This window comes from Equus quagga, chromosome 9 (genome assembly GCF_021613505.1).
Source record: "Equus quagga isolate Etosha38 chromosome 9, UCLA_HA_Equagga_1.0, whole genome shotgun sequence".
NCBI lineage: Eukaryota > Metazoa > Chordata > Mammalia > Perissodactyla > Equidae > Equus > Equus quagga.
In genome coordinates, this window is record NC_060275.1 from 120,343,052 (window position 1) to 120,359,674 (window position 16,623).

At 62.0% G+C, this 16,623-nt stretch overlaps 1 protein-coding gene across 2 annotated transcripts in view; it reads left to right on the forward strand.

The window, feature by feature from the left end:
* The first annotated feature begins 2,373 nt into the window (after positions 1–2,373).
* Positions 2,374–16,623, forward strand: part of SLC12A7 (solute carrier family 12 member 7) — a 94,449-nt gene continuing 80,199 nt past the window's right edge. The window contains exon 1 of one of the 2 annotated variants that reach the window (XM_046671608.1): positions 2,374–2,585. In XM_046671608.1, the coding sequence (XP_046527564.1) occupies positions 2,396–2,585 (190 nt within the window). In that variant the 5' untranslated portion in view covers positions 2,374–2,395. The remainder of the gene's footprint in view (positions 2,586–16,623) is intronic. The other variant, XM_046671609.1, reaches the window with a different exon arrangement.

Sequence of the window (16,623 nt, forward strand, 5' to 3'; positions counted from 1 at the left end):
ACTCCGCCTGACAGAGCCTGAACAGAGAGAAGGTCGAGGGATAGAGCCGAGTCCTGGGAACCTGCCTCCTCAGCATGGCTCCAGGCTCCTTGGTCGAGTCCGTCCACAGATGCCTCCAGGTCGTAGGGTGGTGTCCTGGGGCAGAGCACAGCTCAGTGGCCCTTCACCAGCTCTGTGAACCTGGGGGCTTCTAACGACTGACGATGAGCACCAGCGCTGTCCGGTTCCGGGGCCTGCCCCAGTGCAGCCGAGCAAGAGCGCCCATGGCAGGCCCTCGGCCAGCACCCGGCTGCACGGGAGACGCCATGGCTGCTGCATTTCAGTTCAGACCAGAGGGGGAGCTCTAACAATTGTGGTATTTCATATTGCCCTGGAATTTCTAGAAAATTCCGAAGTAAGAACAAAAGAGGGAAAAGAAAACAGAAGAGGTAAAAACAGTGAAGAAAGACAAAGCAATCATTCTTTATAGGTAAAAAGATTCCTTGCAAAGCCTAAGAGGTCAAGCTGAAAAAACAGTTAAATAACAGAATTTAGAATTCTGTGAGGTAGCAGGTTACAAAAGAAAAACACGAAAGCCAGTAAGGTTCTGTTCTGTTTTTTTTTTTTACAAATCAGCATAGTTGCAAGATCCATTACAGTGCTCACAAGAAATGTGACTACATATGAATAAACATAATGAAAAAGCCATCAACACCATAAAGATGTCAGTTCTCAGAGAGGTTATTTGTAGATTGGAGGCCTTTCCAATCAAAATACAAATGTATTTGGGGGGAAACTTCCCAAAATGATTCAAATGTTCATCTTGGGCAAAAAAAAAAAAAAATCAAGGTTCAAGAATGGCCTAGAAAATATTGAAGAATGGGCTGGAGGAGGGGCAGGGCTGCAGTCCCCATACATCATGGAGACCTGGGGCCTGCGGGGAGCCCTCCCAAGTACCCAGAAGAGCCCAAGAAAGCTGTGCAGGAATGAGAAGGGCGTGGCCAGGTGTGAGACTTGTTCCCTCTCCCACCATGTGTGTGTGCTGGGGGGGCCGTAATGAGAGGGTGGGCCCAGAAAGGAGGCCTCATCAGCCAGAGCCCTGGACCTCTCCTCCTACGTGCGATGCGGCCCTAACACCTAACCTCTCATTCTTCCTCATTAATGGAGCCCCCAAACATTGATGTGCACATTTCCCAGCGTTCTTCAGAGGCAGGCGTGACCATATGACTCAGTGCTGGTTGAGGGGTCAAGCAAAGGTGCCCTGTGCAACTTCTGGCTCGTGCTCTTGGGAGCGGGACTAATTGCCTTCCCCTGTTTCCTCTCTCCACTGCTGGAACACAAACGTGATGGTTGGACCAGGAGCAGCCATCATGGACCATGGGATTTCTGCCTCCTTTTGTCATCCTCGGGGCAATGAATTCAAATATTCATTGAAAGAATGAACGCACAAAACACGTTGAATATGGTAAAGTGCTACATAAAACGTGAATCGTTAGCAATACTAACGTAAGACGTGGAGGAAGCAGTGATTGAAGAAGAGCTGTGGCTGGTGCATGTGCTGCAGGGGAGCCCATGGAGGGTGGGCCGGTTCTCGCCCAGGCTTCCCTGCCCTTTGGCCCAGGCCGCCTGGCTCCCCAGCGTCACCTCCTCCTCCTGCCTTCCGCCCTCCTGGGGTGTTTCCACCAGGCAGAAGTCTGAGGCCAGCTGCCTGACCTCCTGGGCCAGCAGGGCTGAACCCCCGGTGGTCAAGAGGCCAGAGCTGGGGGGTGCGGGGGACATCAGGCCAGGGTGTCCGGCCCTCTGAACCCCACAGTCCGGGAGGCGTCCACCCGCACTCACTCCAGAGTCTCTGATAGCCCTCAGTGGGCATCCTCAGAGGTCCCGGGGCCCCTCCTGGTGCTGGGGGGGGGTCACCATCCCCAGACCAGAGTGAGATCTCCAGATCTCCACGGCCTGTGCCTCCAGTGGACCAGGCCCTGGGACTCTGACCTCTGCCGCCCAAAGGGGTAGGGTATCTCCGAAGACTCACAGGAGAGCCCGAGGCGGTGCTCTTCTCAAAGATCACGTCTGGTTTCGAGACCAGGCCTCGCGTGTCTCACGGCGGGCAGGGGACTCAGCCGAGGTCGGCGGCCACGCCTGCCCGGCTGCCCAACGCCCCCTTCCCCTTGCCTGCGCCCGGTCCCTGGGGCCTGCGCCGTCCTGGCCACCTCCCAGATCCCCGACGACGGTGCAGAGTCCATCCCTCAGCATCCTCCCCAGGTGCCCGCCCCGCCCCATCTCTGCCCCGCCCCTAGTCCCGCCCCGCCGCGCCCTGCCCCAGCTCACCCGGCCCTCCGGTGGCCGCACGGGCTGGTCGCGTCCTGCAGCCTTCGAAGCGCCTGGGACCCTGGAGGCCGGCGCTGGCGTTCGGGCCACCATGTCCCTGCGCTTCGTGGTGACCCCCGCGGCCGGCGGGCTGGGGGACGCGGAGCCCAGGCCTGAGGGCGGCAGCAGCCAGCGCCCCGGTCCTCCCTGGACCCTGGACCCGGACCCCGCCGCTGGCCGGGAGCCGCCGAGGGAGGACGCGCTGCCCATCCTGCGCTACTGCCGCGAGCCGAGCCGCTACGGTAGGAGCGGGCGTCCCCTCGGGGCCCGGAGCCGGGCGCGGGGATCGGGCCGCGCGGGAGTGCTGCGGAGGCGCTGGCCTTGGGGACGGCCGCGTGTCGTCGCTCATGGGCAGCGCTGAGGTCGAGCCGGTGCGGCGCGGCCAGAGCGCTCTCCTGGGCGGACCTTGGCGGCAGGCCGACGCCCACCTCCTCGGAGGTCCCGCCCCGCCGTCGGCGGGACGGGGTGTCAGTCGCTGGGGCATTTTCCGCGGGGATTGGTCAGTGACAGCTCCCTGGAGCCCTGTGACAGCACTGCTCCTGGAGCGCACAGCTCCAAGCCAAGTCACATCCCGGTAGGGGGTTTGGGGGGCTTAGAGACCCCCAAGGTAATGCGCAGCTCCTCCTGAATGGGTGATGCCTCCTGGCCCTCTGGTGCCGGCCCCAGGGTCAGTGAGGCCTCTGGTCAGAGCTGTGCTCCTACAGCCGTCCAGCCCTCTGGCCAGAGGCTTGGTCTGTGCCCTTTCCCCCAGTGAACCCCCATGCTCTGCCTTTACCTTCTGACTTCTACGACAGCCTCACCTTCAGTCAAACCCTGAGATGAATGAACTGAAAAATGTTGGCGACCATCTCGGTGACCCCTGCCTTGTCCCTGTATGGGGGGATGGATGGACAGTGTCCCTCCTGGCCACTGGCTGCGCACGCGGGTGGGGCGCCCCACAGCCCTGGGTGGGGGAGGATGGGAGAGCAGGAGGGCGTGGTTTCCTGCCAAAAGGAGGCTGGAACGGAGTCCTCCACAGCAGTTTCTCCCGGTTTGTGCGGAGCTCTCCAGCCTCAGACCCTACAGCACTGCCCGGCCTGCCCGGGGAAGGGGACGTGCAGAGGCCCAGGGCCGCCCAGGGGCCTGGCTTACCCCCCGCCTGCTCCTGGGGGCAGATGACCCTTGGGCGCCCACTCACGTGTGGGACTGAGGCCATACCTGGACCACAGCCTCCACCGCTGGGCCGATGTTGGTCTGAACCACCTGCAGCTTCTCCAAAGCCCAGTGTCCCCGCAGGCCAGCTTGGGGAGTCTGCTCTCCTGGCAGAAGGGCCTGAGGTCTGGCTCCCGGGGGGAAGCTCTGAGCACACGAGTGTGGTGTGCATGCAAAGAGGGCCGGCTCTGAATGTGAGGGCTGAGAGGCACAGAGGTTTTAGGTTCTTGTTCAACCAGGCTGTGTGCTATTTCCCCAAGGGCGCTCTTTAGCTTGATGAAGTCTGAGTGCGTCTTCCCGTGTGAGCAGCGGGCCTCTGTGGCGGGGTGTGCGTGCGCACGTTTTGGAGATGCCACCCTCTAGGACGGCACGTGGGCACAGACGTGGTGGGCGCTGGGTGCGGGTTGCCATCCCCTCTGCTCTGAGCTCGAGGTCAGGTGTGGACGGGACACTTGTCACCCTGGGGGCGGCCGGTTCTCAGGTCCTGCTCCCTCCCCCACCTCTTAATCCTGGGAGCTGCTTCTCCCAGGAGGGGTGTGTGTGGCCCCTGGTGGTCGGCCTGTGTTCTCTGTCCCAGAACAGGAGCGCCCGCTCCGCCGCAGCCCTCTGACAGCGGGGTGGGCAGCAAGGGGGCCCCGCAGACCGTGCTGAGGTTTCCTGCCTGCCCAGGGCCACGGTGCTTTTGTTTTCCTCTGTGAGCAGGTGATTCTGCAGGTCGCTGATTAGCATCAGTCAGAGCAACTAATTATTTCTCGGGTGTTGCGCCAGGCTTCCGATCTGCTCTGAGGGAAATGGCTGTGACAGAGGAAGTCAGCAGACTTCAGAAAGAGCGTGGGTGAGAAAGAGAGGCCACTCGGCGCGGATAAAGCCTTCCTGTGGTGTGGTCTGCGGCAGTGGGGGTGCTGGTTCCCAGACTGTCCGCACCCCCCACCCCGGGGGACACGCAGGGTGGCGGTCCAGGTTCCTCCCTGACCCCAGCCTGGCCTTGCTCGGCCCCATGCTCCTCCCCGCAGGAACCGGGGCCTGGGGGGGCCGTGGCCTTGCCTCTTGGCTGGAAGATGGGCTCCCAATGGGCACTGTCCTGGCGTCCTGGCGTGGGGCTGTTCTGACCAGCGGGGCCCAGGCCTCGGCACCCCAGTGGGACATGCCTGGGGTCAGGCTGACCGTCCAGGCCCTCCTTGAGCCTCATTCCCCTTTCTGGCCCCTCTGCCTCAGCACCCAGCCTGCCGGCCTCTGCACCTGGGAAAGGGTCTGGCGCCAGGAGACATGCTCAGGTCTCCACTGTCCTTCTGCACTCCGTTGGGCTGCTGACACTTTCATCCTCATTCTGCTGTGGGAGAAGGGCATTGCCTGAGGGTCCTCGATGTGACAGGTGGGAGACAGGGGGCCATGGGGGCCAGGGGATCCCACCTGACTCAACCCCCGACACACCCGCTCCCACCTTCACCTCTTCCTGTGGGCCGGCTGTCCGGGGCTCAGGCCTCCTTCCTCCCTCCCCCCACCACTCCCCTCAGGGGCTGGAGGACCCAGGCAGGGGCTCGCCTGCCCATCCCTGCCCTCTCCTCAGCCCTCCCGTGTGCCGTGCTCCCACCCGCTGGCTGACTTGTGATTGCTGACCGACAGTTGGCTCCAGTGGTGCGGGAGTTACAGGGGCACAGGTCCGACGATCGATCAAACGGTTTTGTCATGCCCACTATGTGAGAACAAAAGACCTATTATTTGATCCTGCCATTAGGACAATGGAAACTAAGTCTGAAAAAGCAAACGCAGGCTTTATTGGCACACCTTGGGTGCTGGGCCAGGCTGTGAGCACCGCGGGCGCTTGTCCTGGATTGCCCTTCACCTCCAGGCACGCGGTGCGTGATGGAGGGAACTTGCTGATCCTGGAAGACCCCAGCCTCTCCGCACACGGGCTCCTAAGGCTGCGTCAGTACCCTCCCCATGCAGCTTACAGCTGGAGTGGGGACCCAGCAGAGTCTAGTCATCGACTTGGCCCCTGAACCCCCTCCCCTGAGTGAGTTTGGTTGGGGGCTTCTGCATAGGGGCACGGTGCAGTGGGGTCTCCCTTCTCTCTGCTGGGGACAGGAGCCCACGGTCACGACGGCTCATGGCTGAGCTGCATTGCTAGCTCCGTGGAGGCCGGCGTGGCTCCACGCTGGGACAGGAGCAGCCTGCTGTCCTTCACCCATAGGAGGCAGGTGACACTGTCTCCAGGTGTGATACCTGCCACCCTCGGCGCGGCTGCATCCTGCTAGCCGTGTGCACAGCGAGGGAGCGGAGACGAGATGCCATGTGAGGTCACCATGGAGGCTTCTGGTCTCATAGGAAGGATCCAGCCCACCACAATGGGGCTGCTGTATCACAAACAGTTTGGGAGGTTCCAGAAGGCGAGTGTGGCTACACCTTCGCTCTCCCTTCTCTTCCTCATAGAGGGATGCTGGGGAGAGGCCCCGAGGCAGTTCCTCTGGTGGGATCATCAGAGGGCGTCCCAGGCCCAGAGTCAAGACTGGAGATGGCTGTGCCCCACAGTGGGAAGGGCGGAGGATCGGGGAGGGTCCCAGCCTGGAAGGGGAGCCTGTACCGGAGGCTGCCCTGAGAACAGCGACACAGCCAGCTCGAGGCCATGGGAGGAGGCAGCCTGAGGAACACAGGCCCGACCCCTCTCTTCTCCCACGCGCCCCTACCCCGAGAGCCACACTCCTCGGAGGTCAGCGTGGCTCCCAGGGTCCCGACTCCCCTCAGCCACCTCTGTATCTCTGTGGCCTGGGGCGGGCTGCACGTGAAGCAGACTCTGAGTGGAAAGATCTGGAAGTGAGGGCAGTGGCAGGGGACTGTGGGTCAGGGTTAGTGAACAGTGGCCTGTCACTTCCATGGGCTGTCTGGGGGGCGTCTCATAGGGCCAGCAGGAGGCCGTCTGCATTGGCCGAGGGAACACGAGGACTAGACAGCTCGTCCACCTGAGCAGCAGGAGCCGAGGGGCCTGGTCTGTCCTGCCTGTCCGGGCCCTGACCCTCCTGGGTCGGAGCCTCACTGTCTCGCTCCTGGTGCCGTGCTGGGCAGGTCTGCGGGCCTCGGGGAGCGGACGGGGTCCTCACGCAGATGGGCTACGGAGAGGTCAGCCTGCTCTGCCTCCCGCCTCCGTGGCTGCCTCTGCCCTGCTCTTGGGGAGGCTGGGGCAGCCCTGGCCGGGTGGACCTCTGACCCCAGCATCTGCCGTGTGCATCTCGGGGTCTCCACGCTGCACTGAGACAGAGGCAAGTGTCCGGCCCCTGATCGGGCGGGGGGTTGGCCCTTGTGTTTCTCTGAAGCCGGTGTTGTTATGGCTGGTGGGGCCATCAGAGTCCTACAGACCCTCACGATTATCCCTGAGGTTGGTGGTGCAGGCCTCTGGTTCAGAGCGCTCAAGCGAGTGTGTTTCGTGTGTGTGTGTGTGTGTTCTGGTTTGCCATTGCTCAAGGAGGAGGTGAAGAGTCAACCCCAAGCCTCAGAAACTGCTCCAGCCGGAGGACAATGGTGTGTAGGAGGCACCGGCAGGCGCAGACGTGAAGGGACACAGCTCCTCGTGAGCTGGGCTCTGGGCACCTGGGATGCTGTCCAGCCTCTGCCGGGAGCCAGAAGTGAGGCCCCAGCTCTGACACTTCTGTCCCTTGGGGAGCTGGCTCCCCAGGTTGCCGTCAGTGACGGGCCCTCTGCCCGGTCCATGGACCCCAGGAGAGCCCACCTCCCCTGAGACGGGGTGACTGCGCATTTTGCACGACTTCACGTGTTGGTCATCACTCCCTTCAGGGAGTCGGGCCACAGGTTTCTGCTCAAGGTAAGTTCCAGAGAGAAGTCCTGTTTTGTGGCTGAATCTGGTGCTCTCTGGTCAGGAACGGGGCTTGGCACTGCACTGCCTGTTCTGCCTTAGCTGCCCAGGAGGCAGCCGAGCTGAGGTCCAGGATGAGGCCGGCCCGGCTCTGGTGTCCGAGAACCGCCCGCTGGGCAGACTCTGTTTTCCTTTTGCTTAAATATTTGATGGAGCACGACCCATGTGTTAGTCTGTAAGCCGCCTCCAGCTCTCCAGAGCAGTGCTTCTGTCCAACGCTCGCGGGTTTGTCACTCTGCTCCCAGAGAATTCTCTCCTTGCTGGAAGGCATGGCCCTCGTTTCTCTCCTTTGCTCCTTAATGTTCAGTGTGGCTTCGTTTTCCACGGAGGGGTCATGGGTTTTGAGGCACCAACTCCCTTTAGACATCAGAACTTTCTTTAAGTGAAAGCTTTAACATCCAAGTGAAAGAATCGCAGCTCGGTCTGCCCATCCCCGTGCGTGGTCAGTTCACAAACAGGGGAACATCTGTGTTCGGGCGGCCACCCCGATGACCTTAGCCCACTGGGCGGCTGTGAGGGCAGGTCAGGATCCCACAGGGGGCTGCCTGGGGCTGTCCTTCTGCCCAGGAGGCCCTCCTGCGCCCTGTGGGTGGCACCCTCCCGGGGCCCCCGCTGCCCTGCCCTGGCCTCCTCCTGCCCAGGCTCTGTCCCTGTGAGCAGGGGCTGCGCCGTGCAGGCGTGGGCTCAGGCTGGGGTGCGGCTGTGTGTCCATGGGTGGTGGCTACTACAGGAACATGTTGGGGTGGTAACAACAAGCACGAGAGTGAAAAATGCAAAGGACACGTGGAAAGACCACCCACAGGAGGGGAACTAGCATGTGCAGACCACGCATCTGATCAGGATTACGTCCAGAATCTATAGAGAACTCCCACAGCTCAACAGCAAAAAATCTACCCAAATAAAAATAGGCAAACAGGACGGCCCTGGTTGCCTCGTGGTTAGGTTCGGTGCACTGCACTTTGACCGCCCAGGTTCGGTTCTGGGGTGTGGACCTACACCACTCGTGTGTCAGTGGCTGTGCTGTGGCAGTGACTTACACACAAAAAGAAGAAGATTGGCAACAGATGTTAGCTCAGTGAGAATTTTCCTTAGCAAAAAAAGAAAAAGGCAAAAGACTTGAATAGACATTTCTCCAGAGAAGACACACGAATGGCCAGTAAGCACATGGAGAGATGCTCAGTATAACAGATCATCGGGGAAATGCAAGTCAAAACCACCATGAGATACCCCCTCACACCCGTCTGAGTGGCTGCTATAAGAAAAACATAGACAATAAAGATGTTGATGAGGCTGTGGAGAAATAGGGATCCCCTGCACTCTTGTTGGGAGTGTAGACCAGGGCAGCCGCTGTGGAAAACAGGATGGTGTTTGCTCGGAAGTTAAGGCAGAATTACCACGTGGCCCAGTGATTCCACTCCTGGTATAAACCCAAAGAGACTGGAACAGACATTTGAACAGCCAGGCTCTCAGCAGCAGCAGTAGCAACAGCCAAAAACGTGGAACAACTCAGACGTCCGTTGACAGGAGAATGGATAGAGAAGATGTGGTCCATCCACGCAGTGGAATATTACTCAGCTTTGAAAAGGAAGAAAATTCTGACACTCGCTGCAATGTGGATGGACCCTGAGGACAGGATGCTGAGTGAAATAAGCCAGTCAGAAAAGGGTAAATCCTGTGTGATTCCACTTATGTGAGGTCCTTAGAAGAGTCAAATCCTTAGAGATAGAAAGTGGATGGTGGGACCAGGGGCCAGGGAGTGGGGGGGAGCCGTTGTTTGATGGGGACAGTTTCAGTCTGGGAAGATGAAAAGTTCTGGAGACAGACGGTGGGGATGGGTGCACAACAGCGTGAATGTGCTCCAAGCCACTGAACTGTACACTTGGGAATGGCTGAAAATGTTAAGTTTTATGTTACATATATTTTACCACAATACGGAGAAATACCAAAAAAAAAATGCAAACAGGAGAGAAGGGCAGAGGGGGAACTAAATTCGTCCCCTCCCCCGGCCCATTCCCTCTGGAGAAATTAGATTAAATCAGTTCACGCCATGTGGCTCTCCCAGGAGTGGTCATTTTTCATCTGAATTTCTCTCTGCCAGGTGAGGGTTCAGACGAGTTTGGGCCTCTTGCAGAATGAGTTTCACTCCAGGGACCTTCCCGTTCCAAATAATACCCCAAATAATACTTCCTGGGCTGGTCCTGGGAGGAGAGAGCGAGCTGCTGGCTGGCTTCCTGCCTTAGGATTCTGGGAGGGGGCTCAGGCCCCTGGACTGGCTCCTCCTCTGGAGACCAAGACGGTGTCCTTGGCTCTGTCACCCGCCTGAGTGGGGGGAGGGGCGGCCAAGGCAGCCGTGCCCCCACCCAGGCTTCCCTCCCTGGACGCCGTGGGGAGGGGTCTTGTGGACTGGCTGTCGTTTGTGCCCAGGGCCGGCTCCCAGCAGGCTGCACAGACCCTGTGTCCTGGCCACTCGGCCTGCGGCCCCCGCCTCACCCTCTGGGTAGTCTCCTGGGGACCCTGGAGCTGGAGGCCGAGTCCTCCCGTTGGCAGGAAGGGCAGCGCTGGGTGCTCCGGGGCAGCCACTCCCACCTGCCGGGTGCCTCCTCCTCAGCGTCCCTGGTGCCTGCCCTTTGCTCAGGGTGGGCGGCCCGTCCCAGGAACGGGGGAGGCGGTTGCTGCCTGAGCTTCTCCCTCAGCATGCAAACGCCTTGGCTTCTGCCTCGGGCGTTCGGAGTGGGCCTAGGGGTTGGGGTCCCAGCTTCATGTTGTGGAGGGGCCTGTGCCCCGCATGTGATGTGAGTCCAGCAGCCTGTCATGGTCCCCTTGGTTGACATGCTGTGTCTCGGCCACGGGCAGGGAGCGTGCATGTGTGTGCATGTACGTGTGTGTGTGTGTGTGCAGGGCTTCTCCCAACCCCGGAGAGCCACCATCACAGACTCTTCACAAGGGACAGTTTGCAAAGCCACGCCCCGTCGTCACCTGGCTCACATCCATGAGCGAGGGACACGTGTGTGCCCATGGTCTCCACGGTGTCCTCAGAGCTGGGCAGACGTGACCCCAGTCCTCGCCAGGCCCGGGTGGCCAGAGCCTTCCTTCTGTAGCAGCCGACACGACCCACCCCGGGCCAAGTGGGTCCTGTGGGCATCCAGCGCCCCAGAATGTTCCCCAAAGCCATTGGGAGCAGCGTCCCCAGTCCACGGCGCTTGCTGCTGCTCTTGGTGACATGGAGCCCATTTTAGTGGTTGAACAAATATTTTTCTTTTACAAATAACCGTGAGCTGCAGAAACTCTGCCATGATTCAGAGATGAGACACAACCAGTGTTCTGTCGCAATATTGCTAAAAATGGACAAAACAGCAGGGTGGGTTCTGTTCCCCATTTATGCAGATGGTCATTTCCAGAAGGCTCCCACACACGTTCCTCTTCATTTCCTGTCTTTGAGTTTCTGCGCCCACCCCCACCCCGTGACCTGGTGACCTGGGGGCAGCTGCAGGCATGGCCGACAGTGTTTACACTGAGCACCGTGGTGAGGGCCGTGCGTCTGCTCCTTGCTCAGTGTCCTACAGATGCCCACTCTCCTGCCTGTCAGTCAGTCGTCACCCGGCGCGGCCCCCCACCCTGCGCCCCCACTATGGGGGGCTGAAGGCTCCTTTCCATCGTGGTCAACTTCCTGCCTCCGGACTGTGATGATGCTCAGGCCAAGAACCGGCGGGCGGGGCAGGGAAGGGCCTGGCTGCTGGGCCACTGGAAAGTGTGGTCACAACCCAAGACTCCAGAGGGTCTCGCTCAGAGGGGCCGCTCCACGGAAGATGGGCTCTGGGCCGGGCCTGGCCCAGCGGCTGGACATGGCCATGAGCAGGTGCCAGCCCGGTGGCAGCGGAGCCTGTCGGACTGGGTGGCCCTGCTCTCCGGCTGCCCAGCGCCACTGGGACTTGTCTGTGGGGCGGGCGCCCTCTGATGTCCCTCTGCATGGCGACGGCAGCATGCGGGGCCTGCCCGGGAGTCAGCCTCCCTCCCCTGCAGCCCCCTCCCCTGGGCTCCGCTGCACCCTCCCCCCAGGGCCACCTGAGCCCTCCCCTGGGGCCCCGGCTCCTCGTCGCCTCTCGTTGCCTGGAGACCCGAGTGCTCTTGTCCCCCTGGACCAGACGGCGCAGAGCCGGCAGCACCACCATCCTGAGCAAAGGGAGGGCCGGCCACACCGCCTGGGACCAGCCAGGGGAGACCTTCCTCATGAGGAGGACCCGCCCGAGCCCGCACAAGGTGGTGGCCCCCTGCTTCTGGGCAGGGGCTGCAGGCTCCCAGGGGCTGGGGTCTGGCCCGCAGCTGGCACAAAGCAAGACCCCGCCTTCTGTGGACAAGGCACCTCTCGTTGGCCCTCCGGAAAGAGCCGTCGGGCCCCCACAGAGCCAGCGCCCACTCCCACCTGGCCGCCTGCCTGCGGGGTTTGACCCCCCTGCAGATCCGGCCTGGGCTGCGTGACCCTGCGGACTTCACCGAGTCCCACAGAGGCGCGGGCTCAGGTCCTGGTGGCCAGCCCTCCACTGAGGCAGCGATTCCCCAGGGTCTCCGAGCACGGCTCCTCTGAGGCACCAGTGACAGAGACGCCGTGAGCCGCTGGATCAGTGCACTTGGAGCGTCTGGGCCGGAAGCAGCTCAGCTGCCATCGTCCTCGCCTGGTGGCTTCTGTGCATGGAGACAGGGACGTCCTGGGAGGCAGAGGTGCAGGTGGCACATTCCTGCACGTTCCGACAGGTTCCCCATCTGCGATCAGAGGTCTTCTCAGCTGACCGCTTCCTGGGACTGGTGGCCTGAGGTGCACGGGCTATGGGGATGTGGAGAGAGCACTGGACACTCACCATCCGCCCAAGCGTGTGGAGTGTCAGAGTGTGATGCACGCTGGGTGACAGGAAGCGGAGCTCACAGACGCACAATAACGTGCCTATCCCCCAGACAAGCCTGCCTGTGGTGGGAGGAGCCTGGATGCCAGGGGTCAAGCGAGGCTGCGCTGCCCACCGGGGGAGGAAGGTCGTGTGGACACCTGCCAGGGCAGCATGATTCTCTACCCTCGGCGCCCACCTCCAGGGACCACCTGTCTCTCTGGGAGCGAGGCGGTCCTGCTGTCCCGAGTCTTGGCCAGATCAGACCCTGCCCCTCCAGTTGGGGGTGGGGGCCTTGTGAGAATGAAGCTGAGCCCCGGCTGCATGGCCTTCCCAGTGGCCTGCCCCATCGTGTGATGCCCTCAGCCCCGGCCCTGGGCGTGTGTGGGGGCCACGGGTCACAGTCACTGGGACATCCTGTCACCAGCCCAGCTCCCCTCCATGGGAAGTGAAGCCCGGCCAGGCTCCTGCAGAGGCCAGGGAGGCGCCCTGCCCACCTGCAGACTGAGAGAGTGTGAGGGGGACCGCGTCAGCCAGGCCCACGAGGGTGAGGACAGAGCCCAGCTTTGGGGACCACTGGGGCCTCCTGAGGTGGAGCTGCTCCCATGCCAAGGCCCACCTTAAGGTGGCTGAGGGGCCGTCCCGAGCAGCCCTTCTAAACTGGGGACTGGGGCTGCCCCCTGAAAGGCCGGGACGGTGGGGGTGCCCAGGGGACAGAGCGCAGTGGATCCCCTGCCTGGGAGCCACCCCCTCAGGCACCTGCTTATGACCAAGCGCTGGGAGGAGCTGGCAGGAAGCCGTGCCCTTGGGGGAGTTAATGGCAAGTGAACTTCGGCCCGAGGCTCACCGGCCTGTCTAACCGTCCCAGGCCGTCCCACGGTGTGCAGAAGGCTGCAGGGGGCTGTGGGTGTGGACCCCTGCTGGGACTCCCCTCCCTGGAACCCAGGTTTGGGCCTGAATCCTGTTTTAGTTTTGAGGTGAGTAGTGGGCTGAATGATGGCCCCAAAAGATGTGTCCACGTCCTGACCCCTGGTGCCTGCAAATGGGACCTTATTTGGAAAAAGGGTCTTTGCAGATGAGATTAAGTTAAGGATCTGGAGATGAGGAGGTCGTTCTGGGTCATCGGGGGGGCCCCAAATCCAATGGCAAGTGTCCTTATAAGAGACACACAGAGAGAAAGAAACAGACACACAGAGGAGGCCACGTGATGATGGAGGCAGAGGTTAGAGAAATGCAGCCACCAGCCCAGGGACGCCTGGAGCCCTGGGCGCTGGAGGAGGCAGGAAGGACCCTCCCCGAGAGCCTCCAGAGGGAGCACGGCCCCGAGACACAGTGATCTTGGGCTTCTGGCTGCAGCTGGGCCAGCGCACGCTTCTCTGTGTTCCCCGCCGGTCTGTGGGTCTTGGCCAGCACCTGCAGAGCACTTGCGTGGGCCCTGGGCGTGAGTGTGGTCGTAGAGGGAGAATGGACACCACACCCCGTCACATCCCCTCGGTGGCCTCTGCGTGCCTGCCGTCCACGGCTCTTGCATGTGCTGCTGCTCTGGACTCCTGGGTCGGCCCCACGGGGCAGCACTACTGTCTGAGTCTATAGGGATGGAGGGAGAGCGGCCCTCAGCCCAGACCCCAGGCCGTCCTGGAGCACCCACCCTGCAGCCCCGGAGCCCGGCATGTCCTCCCGGAGCGCCGGAGGTGCCTGCTCGGAGCCTCGTGGGAAGGAGGAGGAGGCTGGACCCCAGCTCCACTCCTCAGTGGCCCTGGATCCCAGCAGGATGATCGCTGTGTCCTGGAGGGAGTGGACGGCGGAGAGGGGAGACTGAAGAGTGACGGACGGGAGGAGCCTACAGAGGCAGGGACCTGAGCAGGGAGTCCAGCGCCCGGAGCAGACCCAGCGCCAGAGTGTGGGCTGGGCGAGCGGCTGTCACCCACCTGCTGTCCTTCAGCCGCCAGGGAAGAGCAGGGCCAGGCGGGTGCCACCTCCTCAGCAGCCTGAGAAGCAGCCCGGGAGGAGAGACCCCCATTCGCTCCCCTCGACCAGAGCCCCTCCGGTGCGGACACCTCAGGCAGGCCTCCCTCCGGGGTCCCTCCGCGGAGCCAAGGCCGGCAGCCCTGACTGCGCCTCGCCGTGCATCCACGGACGCCGGGCCGCAGGGCACAGGCCACAGGGAGCCTCGGCAGGGCCTTGTGCGCTCGTCAGTCAGAGAGTGCTCTTACAAGAGCAAAGGTGCCCCCGAGCTCCAGCTCAGAGTCAGCGGCGCCCACAGCGTCTTGGCTGTCCGCCTGCGTTATCACCGCAGCCCTTTGAACTTTGCTCTCACTTGGTGGCACGATTTGCTTGGAAGCTGGTTGTGACTTTAAACCCAGCATGGGGTGAATGTTTCACCCGGACAGTTCCTTCAGGGGTGGCCGGATGTTCTTGATTGCGACGTCAGGATCGGGGGCCACAGGGGTCACCCGAGGACCTGGCAACGCGGACCCCTGCCCACGGGGCCGGCTGCTCAGCTCGCGCCATCTCTCCACCCTGGTGCCCACAGCGCAGGTGTGGACGCAGCGGTCTACAGAGCAGGCGGCGTGTCCTGGGGGCAGGGCATTGCTCGTCTCTCCCGCGTTTGTTTGAAGACAGAGGATTCTTGTGGGTCCAGTTCGATGCCGCTCACTTTGGCTGCTGTGCGATGGTGCTGTTTGGCGGCTCCGGGCTTTTCCTTCCTAATCGGCTGACAGGGCTGGTGGAGGAAGAGGCCTCACCCGCAGCTGGGCCCCTGGGGCGACCCCTCCACCCCCGGCACCCACAGAGCTGTGAGCTCACCCGGTTCTGGGTTCTGGGAGCACATTTGCCAAGCGTCCACTGAGCACAGAGGTCTCCGGGAGGAGCGGCCCCGACCTTAGGGAGGATTAGGTCCTCGGACGGGCCCCCCATTTCCATGAAGCCTGCTTGACCCAGTCGGGGCACCTTGACTGGCCACCGAGGCCGGGGGGTTGTGGGGTCAGGAGAGGCCCCTGAGGTGGAGGTTGGCCCGGGGTCGGGGACGGTGATCTGAGGAGGCCAGGCAGGGCCAGTGATGACAGCACGGTGGGTGAGGGCAGTGGGACTCCGGACTGGCTGGGGTTCCGGGAGACCACCCAGCACGCGGAGTCAGCAGCTCCAGGCCGCAGTTTCGTGGCATCACGTGGAGGTGGTGCCTCTCCCAGGAGTGGAGTCCTGCGTGGGCTCCCTGAGCCCCAACACCTCCCAACCCAGACGAAGGACATGAGATTTAGTGGGAATGAGCAAGTGTCCCACAGAATCGTCTCAACTATTTCAGAAACGTGTGGGTCACCTCGCATGTGCCAGGCCCTGAACCGGGTGCTGGGGGTAGGCCTGGCTCAGACCTCAGTGCCAGTGCCACCTCCTCCTCAGTCCTGACCGTGGGTTCCAATGACTCACTAGTGTGAGCAGGAAAGGCCTCAACCACAAAGGCGACTTTCAGGAAGAAGTGCTCTGAGCTGCCCAGATGCCCAGCCCAGGGACAGCAGTGCAAAGGCCCTGGGGCCGTGCAAATTTCAGGACAGTGCCACAGACATGAAAGAAGACTCCCCCAGTGTGAACGGGCAGAGGCTGTGCCCGCAGGGCTGGCCGTGGCACTGCGTGTGGCAGAGACCCCCAAGCAGGCCCAGGAGGGGAGAGCATCACAGTGGACAGAGCCGGGAGCAGGTACCCTGATGGGGCTGTGGGCCTGGGGAGGCAGGGCCGGCTCACTAGAGGGCGGTGGCTGGTGTGGTGGGTTAGGGGAGCGTTTTGGCTTCTGTTTGGCCCTGAGCTGGAAGCCGGGCAGTCGCTGACCAAATCCCGACCCTCTGGACCCGCCATTGCCAGGCTGTGGTCTGTCCTCCAGGCTGTGGCTGCAGAGGTTGTGGGCCAGGCTCTGCTGTCCTCTGTGGTCCGGGGAGGCTACCCGGGGAGCAGGCTCTGGTTGTTGCTGGACTCAGGCGTTTCGTTTGTTTGCTTTCAGGTTTCTGGGAGGGGACGCACACGGCCATATGTGGAGGGGGTGGGTGACCCTGCAGTGGGGGCAGAGTGAGCTCCACGGGGGGAGCCCCAGGGGAGGTAGTGACCTCACAGGGACCCGAGATGTTGCTGGCCGTGCACCATGGGACGTACAGTGGGTGTACTGTGAGGTGTACTGTGTGTGCACTGTGGGGAATACTGTGTGTGCACCATGGTGCACTGTGTGTGCGCTGTGGGGTGTACTGTGTGTGCGCTGTGGGGTGTACTGTGTGTGCACGTGGGGTGTACTGTGTGTGCACGTGGGGTGTACTGTGTGTGTGCTGTGAGGTGTACTGTGTGTGCGCTGTGAGGTGTACTGTGTGTGCG